Here is a 14,185-nt window from a genome sequence, read left to right on the forward strand (position 1 = left end):
ATCCCAGCAAGGGACGGGGCCGCACGCCCCATCAGACACTTGTGGGCTCTGGGAGGGACGTGGCTCCGGCTTGCCGCAGCCGAGAAACGCAGCCCCGCCCTTCTCTTTCTCCGGCACCTTCTCCTTTTGGCCTCCCCGGCTCGGCTGGCGGGCCCGGGAACTTGGCGGGACTTAACGCGCAGGAGCGGAAATGACGTTTTCCCGCGGTTGAGCGCGGAGCTTTTGGTGCCGGGCTAGGGGTAGAGAGGTGGGTGGAGACAGGGCTCTCCCGGTTGTTTGGTTGTTTTCGGGAGGGGGTGGGGGGAACGTTTAAAGTTTTCTAACGGGAGCTGCCAGAGGACGAGGGGCGTCTGGTGCAGCGCGTTCACGAGGAAAGAGCGCGTGCTCGCGTGCTCCCCTTTTCCCCTCGTCTCCCACCCCCTCATTGCTCCTGCCAGTCAGTCATGCCGCCCAAAGCCCCTCGGAAACCGGCTGCTTCGACCCCGGAGCCGCCGCCGCCTTCCCCTCCCCCTCGCGAGGAGGAACCGGAGCCGGACAGCGGCCCAGAGGACCTGCCACTCGTCAGGTGAGAGCGCCGGGGCCGGAGTCTCTCGGGGGAGGGGGGCGCCCGGCGGACGCCGCGGCGTACAGGGAGGGGCCGACTGCTCGGCGGGGCGGCACCCTGGGCCGGAGCCGGGAGCCGGGAGCTGGGGGCAGACACCCGGAGCCGGCGCCGGCGCCGGCGCCGGCGGCTCTCCTCTACTAGCTCCCGGCTGCGCTGACAGCTGCGCGGTCGGGTCACCGGGCCACTGGGACGGGGCTTCCTGGCGGCCGGCTTGGCCCCAGGTTGACAGGTGGGTGGGGCGGGCCTGGGTCCTGGGGAGAAGAAGTGACAGGTGGCTTCTTTCCTTCTCGGGTCGAGGAGGAAGACCGCTGGGGTGGGTGGGGGTGGTGACTGTGCTTGGAGGTCTCCAAGTAAAACTGCTTAGTCGGAGAGAGAGAACATTGTTTCCTCCCTAGAGATGCCTGGAATCCGGTTCTTTTCTGTATGTTGGAGTTCGCTGTTTGGGTCCGAGACAATGCAACCTAATTTGATAGGTTAAAAAAAGCAAAACAATAACAACAAACACACGCAACCCATAACTCGTGTATTGAATGCCTGGGTTTGCATAGCATATTTTGCCACTTTTAAAAAATAATAATGCTAATAAAAAGTATTGGTTTTACTGTCTTTGCAAGAGATTATTGTCGGGGTGGTGGTGGTGGGGACGATTCTGTGGGAATTGAAGGCACAACTAATTTACTGCCGAGACTGAGGGTTCGTAATTTGGAAGTATTACAAGATTGCTGGGAGATCTGAGCCCTGGCCATTGTATACTGCAATGTTTCAAGATGCTTAGGTGGGAAATGTAGTTATTTGTAGTGATTTTGTAAGAAAGTAGCCCATTAATAGAATTTTCTTATTTGGTGCATGATAAAAACCCTTGTGAAACACTTTCAGTAATGTAATTTGCAGTGCAAGTACTTAAAGCTGGCAAGGATTGCCCTATTCATTTGGTCTATTTTTGTTTCTTTCCCAAATTTAGATGAAACTCGTCAGCATGTCAAAATTGACTTTGATTTTAAGATCCCGGTGGGTAGGGACATTGATGTCTTATGTATTCGGCATTGTTTTGTAGAATGTTTAGCAATGCCCAACTGATACTCACATGGAATTGTTTACTTAGTGAAATCTTTATGTGAGCAACCCTAGTGGATACAGTAGAATATTGCAGGGTGATATATTATATGTATGTTACAACTTGTTGGTTGTTTTTCTTCTTTGGAGTTATTTTTTATGTTTGAAATTGAAAGACATATACTTAGCATATTTACTCTCCAGTCAATCAGCCAATAAACAGCACAGGCACTGTGCTATGCACTTGGAATACAAGAAAAGCGAAAAACAATCACTGACCTCAAAGCCCTCACCATCTAATTGTGAAGACAGCATGCAAACAACTAAGTAGGACAAGATCTATATAGGATGGATTGGAGATAATTGACAAAAGGAAGGTACTAGCATTAAGGGGCATTGGAAAAAGCTTTTTGCAGAAGGTGGTATTTTAGTTGGGATTTGAAGGAAGCCAGGATTTATTTCTACCTTGAGGTTACAGCTCTGTTGAAGGGCAGTGGATGCTAGTATATACAATTTTTTAAAAAAGTTAACTTGATGTTATTGTTAGTCCCTACCGTAGATATGAGCAGCTAGATGCAGTGGATAGAGTGCTAGGCCAAAGTCAGACTCATCTTCCTGAGTTCAAATCTGGCCTCAAACATTTACTAGCTGTGTTACTTTGGACAAGTCATTTATCTCTGTTTTCCTCAGTTTCCTCATCTGTAAAATGATCTGGAGAAGGAAATGGTAGACCAATATAGGATCTTTGCCAAGAACATCCCAAATGGGGTCACAAAGAGTGGGACGCAACTATACAGCAACAGATAGATATAATATTTGGCTTTTTAAAAACAGGCTTAGATATAAATTTGAATGTTTTAAATGTACAATTAAAATACAAAATAGAAAGAATACAAGAGGTCAGAGGTCAGATGGTGATGTAACCAAAAATGTCCTTCTTTATTCAGCTAGTCAAGCCTTTCTCGTGGAATTCCTAACACTAGGGATTCCTATTTGTCATGACAGACATCATACATTACAAAGGTAATACAAAAGCTTCTGAGAAAAGCAGAAAACAGTAAAAAATTGGATTTTTGACCAATAAATTCTACCATATACCACAGTAAAATTAAGATGGGCACATGACCTGAATATAACAGGTCAGACCATAATGAAAATGAATAAAATTAGCAGTTATCTTTCAGGACACTTAACCAACAAGATATTGAGGAAATTACGAAAGATAAAAGAGGTGATTTCAGTTACATGAAATCGAAAAGCTTTTGCACAAACAAAATCAGTGGGAAACTTGTCTTTTGGGGTGGGATATATGTGTGTGGGAGAGAGAGAGACAAAGACAGAGAGACAGAGAGAGAGAAAATCATTCTACAGTGGATAAGTTGTCAAAGGATACAAACCAAAAATTCTCAAAAGAGGTGCAAACTATTAACTATAAGAAAATTACTTTAATAACAAGAGAAATAATTTAATAAGCATTTTGATTATTATGTTTGAGACTCTGTGCTAAGTATACAGACAAAAGTCAAATAAACATAATTCAAAGCAACTAAGAGGTTTTACTTTATACCCAGAAAATTGTAAAAGATGAGAATAGTCAATGTTGGATGGGATTTGGAAAGGCATGCACATTAATACACTATTCCTGGAGCTGTGAATTGTTCTACTGAAAAAAGCAGTTTGTAATCATACTAAGAAAGTGACTAAGATGACCATACCCTTTGACCTTGAGATCCTGCTCCTAAGGAGGTTCAAAATCGAAAGGACCCATATATACCAGAATACTCAGAAGTGTGGTGTGTTTTTTTTGTTTTGTTTCTTTTTTGTGATAGAGAATTGGAAACCAAAGTAGATTGTCATTGGCTGCATAATGGTAAAAACAAAATGTCACATAAATTGGGTGGAATAGTTCTGCTTTATAACAAGGGACCATTATGAAAAATTCAAAGAATTGTAGAAAAAATTATGTGAACTTGTACAAGAGTAAAGTAAGCAAAACTGAGAGATAACGTGTACAGTAATTTTAACACTAAATTGAAACAGCTCTGTAAGTATATTGACCAATCTACTGTCTACTGAGAAGAATTCAGCCCCTTCTTTGAAGAGGGGGTAGAAAGCTATATAAACTGTTAGACACAATTGATGTGCTGGTTGGCTTTGCTAGACTACTTTTTTTTTTTCCTTTTAAAAATCAATCAGTTTAGGGGCAGGTAGGTAGCGCAGGGGATAGAACACCTGCCCTGGATTCAGGAGGACCTGAGTTCAAATTCGGCCTCAGACACTTTACACTTACTAGCTGTGTGACTCTAGGCAAGTCATTTAACCCCAACTGCCTCACCAAAAAAACAAAACAAACAAACAAAAATCAATCAGTTTACCAAATTAAACATTTATAAACTCCTACTATGTGCCAGGCATGTGAGAAGAGAATGGCTTGCAGGGTAAAGGAGGGGATATATTGGAAATGAATATATGTAACAAAAAAGTTACATAATAATTTTTTAAATCTTAAAAGCAGTATTTTCTGATTTCCAATTTTCTCTACAACTAAGATAACCACAAACATCCAAGATATGATTATGAACTGGCTAAAAAGACAACAGATTATATTTCTTGAAGGAAATGAGAATGACAGTGGTCTTTAAAGGCTTCCTTCATATTTTATGCCATTCAAGATTTAGTCTATCCACTGTTATTCCTACTAATGTCATAATTATGGATAATTAGATTCTAAAGCAGGAGTTCTTAAACTGAGTTCTGTGAGCTTATTTTTTTTAAAAAATATTTTTATAACTTTAATAGAATTGGTTTCCCTTGTATTTTATTTTAGGGATTTAAAAACATTCTTCTGAGAAGGAATCCCTGGATTTTACCATACTGTCAAAGGGGATTCTATGACACAAAAATAGTTAAGAACCCCTACTCTAAAGAATCTATCCTGCTGAGGCAGATCACTCTAGCCATGGTAGGAAAATTTGCTTTGAGGCCTTGACTCAGTTATACTAGGTGTCAGGGTCTCACTCTTCTCCAGCAGTTTTGGTTTGGTCCTTGCTACTAGAATCTTGACTCAGCTGAGTTAGGTAGAAGAGAAACCACCCATAATTGTTATATAATCAAGTAGTATATTTTGAATGGATTTGAATCAATCAGCAGCAACATTAATAATAGTATTGCTGAGACTAACACTATTAACTTAGTAACTGTTAACACTAAGTTACTAACTTGGTTAACACTAACATCATTAACTAACTATTAACACTAAGTTTTCCAGAGTACATTGCATATATTCTCTCTTTTGGTCCTCACAACAACAGATGAAGAAACCAAGGATGAAAGGTGTTAAGCTGTTCAGAGTTACCCAGCTAATAATTATTTGAGGCAGCTACCTAGCTCATAATTATAATAGTTTCTTTAGGGGAAAAACACTTAAGAAACAGAAGGCAGAAGTTTGTGAAGGAGGAGGAGGATAGTCTCCTGCACTGATATACACCTCTCTTCCAAAAGTAGATAAATGAAATGTAAAAGATTGAGGGGCAAAAGGCTGACAGATCTAACTTTGTAATATATTTTAATTGGTCAAATAAGAGCAGGAAAGTGGTCTAACAGTGGATAGCTCATGTTTGAGCACAAGTACTTGTCAGTGAAATTTTTAAAATGAAATTCTGTGTTGACAAATCACCAGAGCTTGATTATAGTAAATGTTGTATTCTGTTCTCTCTTTCTCTCTCTCTCTCTCTCCCTCTCTCTTTGCAGGGCAATGAGGGTTAAGTGATTTTTTTTTTCAGGGTCACACAGATAGTAAGTGTCAGGTGTCTGAGGTCGGATTTGAACTCAGGTCCTCCTGAATTCAGGGCTGGTGCTTTATCCACTGTGCCACCTAGCTGCCCCCCCCACCCCCTCTCTACTTCTCAAAATAGTTAACTCTCGAGGGCGGCTAGGTGGCACAGTGGATAAAGCACTGGCCCTGGATTCAGGAGTACCTGAGTTCAAATCTGGCCTCAGACACTTGACACTTATTAGCTGTGTGACCTTGGGCAAGTCACTTAACCCCCATTGCCCTGCAAAACAAAAACAAAAACACAAATAGTTAACTCTCTTTTTTCCTCCCACAAAACTATTTGGTTACCTTGGAGTATATGTTGGTGAACCATGCCAGCAGTTTTTCACCAGTGGGGTATTCAGTAAAGAACTGATCAAGGAAATAAAATTTTTAAAAAGCATGTATAGATATACATAATATATTTTGCAACTGTAAAGCACTATGTAAATGCTGTGATATAATCATAAAAAAGCACAATTTTTTAGACAGAAGAATGAAATGAATAATACTTGTCATTTTTTAGGTTATCAGTAGTTGTCTGAAGGAAATGTTTTAATTTGTCATCTTGGTTTATTTCACATGCCTTTTATAAATTTATTTCTGCCTTGTAGGCTTGAATTTGAAGAAGCAGAAGACCCTGATTTTACTACATTATGTCAGAAATTAAAGATACCAAATCATGTCAGGAAACAGGCTTGGGAGAATTGGGAAAAAGTTTCATCTATGGATGGAGTTTTGGTGAGCATATTTCTCTTTAATTTAAAAATTTTTTGTTATCTCTGATCACTTTTGTTGCATACAGTGTTTACTGAAGTGATGTTAGGTATTGCTATTTATATTCTGATTATATGCCCTGTAAAATGATACTGATTTCCATTATTTTGACATGACTATAAGGCACAAAGAAGTGAATTATTTTGTGTTTTAGGTGCTTTTGAAAATACTATTTCAGAGTAATTAAAAATAATTTGTAACTTGTTTGTATATCTCACAATTCCTCTATAAAAAGAAAGAAATTAATCTCTAGTATTCCAAAAAACTGAACACATATGAAAACTGAATGCTAAAAGAAAAGTGATAGACTACAGGATATCCCAAGTCTTTTGTAGACTTTTGGGACATGTATATTTGTGGAAGAGAAGGAATAAAAGGAAGTTGAGGAATTGTGATCTTAGTATTATCAATAAAAATTTAAGTTAAAAATAATTCTATATACATTGCCACATTTTGGCATTATTATTGGTTTGAAATTAGATGTACTAGTTTATTTTTACTTATGTGCAACTGCATTGAGTTATAATTCTTCCCTTCTGAAAGTTATAGGTAGTCCCAGCTTAAAAAAAAAATACTCGTTTGTACATTAGACATTTGGAAGTAGTAAATAGTGGTTTATATTCCCAGCATAGCTTTCAAAAGCCTGTTTAAATATAGTGTGGTTAAATGGTCAGCAAAAAAATAAAAACACAGTGGAATCTTGTGTTCTTTTGAACACAAGTTAGTTAGTTGTATGATTGTTCTGTTATGGATTTCCTCCTAGCTATCTGACTGTTGCTTTTCAGTCTCACTTATATCTATATCATCTGTATCCTTCCCCTTGTGGCTCTACCTCTAGAACTCTGTCCTGGGCTCCTCTTCATTCCTCTCTCTCTCCTCTTTTTTTTTTTTTGGTGAAGCAATTGGGGTTAAGTGACTTGCCCAGGGTCACACAGCTGTAAGTGTAAAATGTCTGAGGCGGATTTGAACTCGGTCCTCCTGAATCAGGGCCGGTGCTCTATCACCTGCGCCACCATAGCTGCCCCTCTTCATTTCTCTTTTAACACTCTATGAGAAAACAAAAACAAACCCAAACCAACAAAAACCACTCTCTGTGATCTCATCAGTGCCCCACAATATACTTCCAAATCTACAAAATCTACATATCCACCTCTCCCCTCTCTGCTAGTTCCAGTTCCATGTCTCTATCTATCTACTGGACATTTCAATTCAACATGTCTAAAACAGAATTCATTATCTTTTTCTCCTAGACCCTTCCCAGTTTCTGGTCAAGAGTCAATCAGTAATAAACATTTACTTAAATGCTTACTATGTGCCAGATAACTGTTGGAAGGATAAAAACATAAGGAACAAGAAAGGTAAAAGACAGGCCCTGCTTTGAAGAGCTCATTCATTACCAAAGGGGAGGGAGACCACATGCATATAACTTATGTACAAAACAAGTTACGTACTGGATGAATTTGAAATTATCCACAAATAAAAGGCTCTAGAATTTAAAAAGCTCAGGAAAGGCTTCATCTAGAAGATGGGACTTTATTTGGAACTTGAGGGAAACCCAGAAATAGAGATGAGAAGGGAGAGTATTCCAGACATAGGGAAACAGCTGGTGAAAATGCCTCCGAGTCTGGAGAGAGAATGTCTTGTGTGAGGAGTAGGCAGGAGGGAGGAGGGTGTGAAGGGCGTCAGACACCACCAGAGGATTTTATATTTTGATTATGGAAGCCACTGGAGTTTATTGAGTAGTTGGGTAACATGAGCAGAGCTGTACTTTAGGAAGATCACTTTGATAGCAGAGTGAGGGATGGACTGGAAGGAGAGAGACTTGAGGGAAGCATACTCACTGGTAGGCTATTGCACTTGTCCAGGCATGAAGTGTTGAGAGTCTCTGGTGGCAGTATCAGAAGACAGAAGGTGTATGCAGGAGATATTAAAAAGGTAAAATTGAATGGGCTTTGGCAACAGTTTGGATATGGAGAGTGAGAGATAGTGAGGTATCGAGGCTGACACTGAAGTTGTGGGGAAGATAATGCTACCCTTGATAGTAATGAGTTTGGAATGGAGCAGTGTTGGGAGAGAAAGATAATGAGTTCTGTTTTGAACATGTCAACTATAAGATTATCTGTGGGATGTGCACTTCTAGATGTCCAAAGGATAGATGGAGCTGTGAGACTGGAGGTCAGCAGAAAGGTTAGAGCTGGTTAAATTGATCTGAGAATCATTGGTATAGAGGTAATAATTATATCCATAGGAGCTGATGAGATCACCAGGTGAAATAGTATAAAGGGAGAAGAGTCCCCAGGACCAAGCCCTGCAGGACACTCACCATTATTGGGCATGACCTGGATGAAGATCCAGCAAAGGATACTAAGCAGTCATAGGTAGGAGGAGAACCAGGAGAGAATAGTGTCTTGAAAACCTAGAGAGAAGAGAGTCTCAAAGAGAAGAGGGTGATTGATAGATTTTTTTTTTCTTGATTATCTTTTTCCCCAAGTTCAGCAATGTTTTAAATTTTGTCCAGGCGTTTGGCATCATCCTGTATTTCATATATCAAAATTGCTTTGTCTTCAGCATGGACTTCCTTTGATTTTACTTGCGGTCTAGTCCAGGCTGCTTTTCCTGTTTTGTTTTCTTTATTGCCATTATGTCATAGATTATGATATTAGAGTCCAGATGTTGTAATTTCACTGTTTGTTGTTATTCAGTCATTTCAGTTGTGTCTGACTCTTTGTGACCTCATTTGGGATTTTCTTGGCAAAGATGCTGAGTAGTTTGCCATTTCTTTCTCCAACTCATTTTACAGATGAGGAACTGAGGCCAACAGGATTAAGTGAGTTGCTCAGGGTCACACAATTAGAAAGTGTCTGAGGCCAGATTTGAACTCAGGAAGATGAGTCTTTCTGCTTCAGGCCTGGCACTCTATCCATGGCACCACCATAATTTCACTATTATTGATAGAGAAAATAGTTGTTATAGAAGTTTAGCAGAACTATTTCCATTTTTGTCTGTTTACTTTTTTAGGTTTCATCCTTAATTACTCTTGAGATGTCCCAGCTTAATTGGACATCTTACTCTAGTTTCTATAATTTGATTTCTCTGTACAACTTCTCACTATTTTATGAAATGTTCTTTTTTTTTGTTTTTTTTGTTTGTTTTTTTTTGCGGGGCAATGGGGGTTAAGTGACTTGCCAGGGTCACACAGCTAGTAAGTGTCAGTGTCTGAGGCCGATTTGAACTCAGGTACTTCCAGAATCCAGGGCCGGTGATTTATCCACTGCGCCACCTAGCCAGCCCTGAATGATGTTCTTAATCTCTTACCATGCTTGATCACTTTATTCTCTGTGTCTCAGTTTCCTCATCTGGTTTGATATATGACCTATGAGGTCCTTTCCAACTCAAAATCTATGATCCTATGATCCGTAAGATTTTTTCAGGCCGATTGCTATCATAAGCTGATGTATGTTATATCTTACATTTATTTAACCAGATCAAATGTTTTCTGGCTGTGCTGTTTCTATGTTCATTTGACTTCCTTGAAGTGATTTGATTTACATAGGTTAAACGTTCAGTCAAGGTTTAAATTTTGCTAAATTTAACTCAAAGTTAACTTAATAGTAGTGGTAGTTTCTTACTTATGAGCACCTATTTTTGAGGGACCCTTTCCCATAAATGGATGCTCTATCTTTACCACTAATCATGCTGTCTGGTGGCTTTAGCAGGAACTGTTGCCATATAGGGGGGAACTATTATTGCCTTGGACACCTCTGTTTTCCATTAAAGCCACTATTATGCATGTGAGCCCTTCATTCCCTTATCTTCCAGAAACTTTATGATCAAGGGAGGACTAGATCTATGACCAGAAGATGTGCTCCTTGTTATCTATAATTCCAACTGTGACTGGATTTTTATATAGAAACAATGTTAAAAATTATGGTTATGTTCTATAATAGTACTACAGAATAGTTACATTGTTAGTCAACTAATATTTATCAAGAGCCTCTGTGGCAGGTACTATGTTAAGTGCTAAGCTAAAATTGTGAGTTATGTAGGCATTTATGGGCTAGCCTGAGAAACTAATTACCATTTATAACATTTTATGGTAAAACATATTCTTTTATGAGCAGGATGTAGTGATGTTTTAAATATTACTGTTTGGCTTGTGTTATCTTTTTGTCTTGGATGTTTTATGGTAGAAGACAATAACCTATGGAATTCTAATTGTTTTTTGGTAGGATTGCATGTTTGAGAGTATAGTATGAATAAACTGAGGAATACCTCACCTTTGCAACATCTCTTGAGTACATGCCCTTCTTTCCTCTGACACAGATACCACTCAGGTCAGGCCCTTATTACCTAATGCCTAGACATTGCAAGAGTGCTGGTGGGTCTGCTTGTACAAGTCTCTACCCACTCAGATCTGTCCTCCATTCAGCCACCCGTGTGATTTTCCGAATGTGCAAGTCTGACCATACCACTCTTTACCCCACTGAGCGCTTCCCCCCCCCCCCCCAAAAAAAAAAAGCCAACCAACAAACAATAAACCAACTACAGTGGTTCCCTATCACTTCCGGGACCAAATACAAAATCCTCAGTTTGGCATTCAAAGCCCTTTATAACATAGCTTCTCTTACTTTTTCAGTCTTCTTATACCTTATTCCCTACTATATACTCTTTGATCCACTGACAAAATCTGTTCCACAAATGAAATACTTCTCTCAGCTCTGGGCATGTTTGAAAGTATAGTATGAATAAACTGTGCTTCATTCTCTGGAGTACTTTCCCTCCTCAACTCTACCATCTGTCTTCCCAGGCACCCTTCAAGTTCTAACTAAAATCCCACTTACTATAGGAAGCCTTTCCCAACCCCTCTTTTTTTTTTTTTTTTTTTTTTTTTTTTAGTGAGGCAATTGGGGTTAAGTGACTTGCCCAGGGTCACACAGCTAGTGTTAAGTGTGTGAGGCCAGATCTGAACTCAGGTACTCCTGACTCCAGGGCCGGCGCTCCATCCACTGCACCACCTAGCTGCCCCTCCCAACCCCTCTTAATTCAATGCCTTCCCTCTATAATTATTTCCTATTTATCTTGTATATATCTTGTTTGTACACATTTGTTTGCTTGTTGTCTTCCCCATTAAATTGTGAGCTCCCTGAGAGCAGGAGATGCCATTTTCCTCTTTTTGTATCACCAATGCAATGCCTAGCATATAGTAGGCACGTAATAATACTTGGTTGACGGTTGGTTGTTGTCCATTGTCCTCAAAGAGAACCAAAATGGCACCACTGTGTTAGAGTCAAGTTACAGTGTGTCTGATTGTGGCTGATCAGACCAATATGAGCTTAGAATGCTTTACCATGGGCCAGGTACAAATAGGCCATGCAAACATTTGGAGTGGGTTCTCTAAATTTGTTCATCTCAATGTTTCTTTTGAGCTACCTCAATTCTACTTTGCTCTTAGAGCACAGCACCTTTTTTGATGAAGGCGTGTCATGCTGGGCAGGTCCTGCACTTCTGTCTCCCTAGGTCTCATAATCATCCCAGAGTTTATTCAGAGAGATCTTGTAGAGTGTCTTTGTATGCTTCTTCTGACACACCGTGTGAATGTTTGCAGTCTGTGTTTCTCTGTAAAATTGTCTTTTAGGCAAACATACTTTTGGCATTCAAACAATGTAGCTGGCCCATCAGAGTTGCACTCTCTTCCGATAGAGTTTGAATGCTGTGGCAGTTTAGTGCTTCAGAAAGAGGACCCTCAGTGTCCAGTATCTTATCCGGTAAGTGATCTTCAGAATCTCCTAAGACAATTCAAAATGGAAGTGATCTATTTTCCTGGCATGGGTGCTGGTAGACTGCTAGGTTTCATATTCACACGACAATGAGGTCAGCACAATGACTCTGTAGACCTTCAGTTTGGTAGGCATCCAAAACCTCTTCTCTTCCACACTTTCCTTTTAAGTCTCCTAAACACTGAGCTAGCTCTGAAAATGCATGTCAACCTCATTCTCAATATGTAGTTCCCTGGAAAGTATATTGCCAAGGTAAATGAACTTATCCACAGCATTTGAAACTTCTCCATTTGCTGTAACAAATGATTCCACATATGGATGGTATGGTGTTGGCTGGTGGAGCACCTGTGTTTTCTTGGTGGTGTTAGGCCAAAATTAGCAAAAACAGGAGAGAATTAATGCATACTTTGTTTTATCTTAGCTTCAGAGGCTGCATTGAGTGCACAGTAATCTGCAAAAAAATAATCATGTACCAACTCTCCCTCTGCTTTAGTCTTGGCTTATTGCTTTTTCAAGTTAAATAATTTACTATCAGTTTGGTAGCTGACCTTGATGCCATGTTTGGCCACATTGAAGGCATCTGACAACGTTGCTGAAAAGATCATGCTAAAAAGCATGGGAGCAAGCACACAGCCTTGTTTCACTGCATTGGTGACTGGGAAAGTGTGAGAGTATCATCCATTAGCCAGAACCTGGTCAAGCATGGTGTCATGAAATTGACGTACAATATTGATGAACTTCTTGGGGCAACCAAATTTTGACATAACTTTCCATAAGTCCTCACAGCTGACAGTATCAAAGGCCTTGGTCATATTGACAAACGTTGTATACAGACTTCTACTCTTGGCATTTCTTCTGGAGTTGTTGGGCAGCAAATACCATATCTACCATTCCTCTGCCCTATCTGAAGCCGCACTGGCTCTCAGGTAGAGGATTATCTACCGGGTGAAGGATTAGCCTGTTAAGGAGGACTCTGGAAATAATCTTGCCAACAAAGACTAAGGGAGAGACCTCCCTCTGAATGTCACAGGACAAGCTATTTCCCTTACCTTTATAGAGATGGACAGTACTTATTGACTGACTGACTAACCACCTGTATTCTCAAGTCATATTGGTAGATAGGTATTCGATTTAGGAATGCCCCTAAAAAATCTGCTATCCAAATATTATTCAGGAGGAACTTCAAGAATAAACTGTAAATGATTTTATACCAACCAATCAATAAGCAGTTATTAAGCATCTGCTATGTGCCAGGCATTGTGTTAGACTTTAGGATTACAGAGAGAAAAATAAAAATCCTTTCTCTCAAGGAGTTTATATATAATCTAGTGAAACAATGTGTTCTCCAGTAAGTTAATACAAAGAGTAATTTCTGAAAGTCTTAGTAGCTGTGAAGATCAGGGAAGACCTTCTGTATGAGGTGACACTAGAGCTAAGCTTACAAGAAAATTAGGGATTCTGAGAGTCTGAGGTGAGGAGTGAGCACATTCCAAGCCTGGGAAAAGGCCTAGCTATGGAGGATGGGATGCTCCATGTAAGGAACAGCAAACAGATGAGTTTTGTGGAAATTCAGATTGTGCAAAGGGGAGTAAGAAGCCCAGAAAGGTGGGCCAAAGCTAGAAAATAAAGGACTGTACATGCCAAATAGAAGGCTTTGTATTTTGTCTTACAGGCATTAGGGAGCCTTGGGAGCTTTTTGAGCAGGATGTGTGTGTAATAGTCAGACCTGTGCTTTAGGTGTATCACTTTGGCAGCTGTGTGAAGGATGGATTGGAGAAGGGCAAGACTTGAAGCATAGAAACTAATTGGGATCACTTTGCAATAGTAAAGTAAGAGTCGGGGGGCTTGAACTGGGATGAGGGGGGCTTTAACTTTGTCGGTAGATGCAATACTGGAGAGTAGACAGATGGCAAAGGTGTTTGAGAGGTAGAATTGACTATGGAAAGGTTTGATTTAAGAATTTTTAGTGATTGACATTTTTAGCTCTTGAGAATCAAGAAAATTATTTCTTCATGAATGAATTTAAGAAATCTTTAAGAATAATTTTGTGATTTTTCACACATTAAAATGTGATATCTATAATTACATATATATGTGTGTATGCATATGTATGTATGTAAATGTATATATATATGTGGACACACACATATGTGTGTATAT

At 39.8% G+C, this 14,185-nt stretch overlaps 1 protein-coding gene across 1 annotated transcript in view; it reads left to right on the forward strand.

Annotated features, from left to right (window-relative positions):
- Window positions 1-223: 223 nt before the first annotated feature.
- Window positions 224-14,185, forward strand: part of RB1 (RB transcriptional corepressor 1) — a 181,828-nt gene continuing 167,866 nt past the window's right edge. Inside the window, exons 1-2 of the mRNA XM_043990557.1 lie at window positions 224-565; window positions 6,086-6,212. Coding sequence (XP_043846492.1) covers window positions 444-565; window positions 6,086-6,212 — 249 coding nt within the window. The 5' untranslated portion in view covers window positions 224-443. The remainder of the gene's footprint in view (window positions 566-6,085; window positions 6,213-14,185) is intronic.

Source organism: Dromiciops gliroides, chromosome 3 (assembly GCF_019393635.1).
Source record: "Dromiciops gliroides isolate mDroGli1 chromosome 3, mDroGli1.pri, whole genome shotgun sequence".
Taxonomy (NCBI): domain Eukaryota; kingdom Metazoa; phylum Chordata; class Mammalia; order Microbiotheria; family Microbiotheriidae; genus Dromiciops; species Dromiciops gliroides.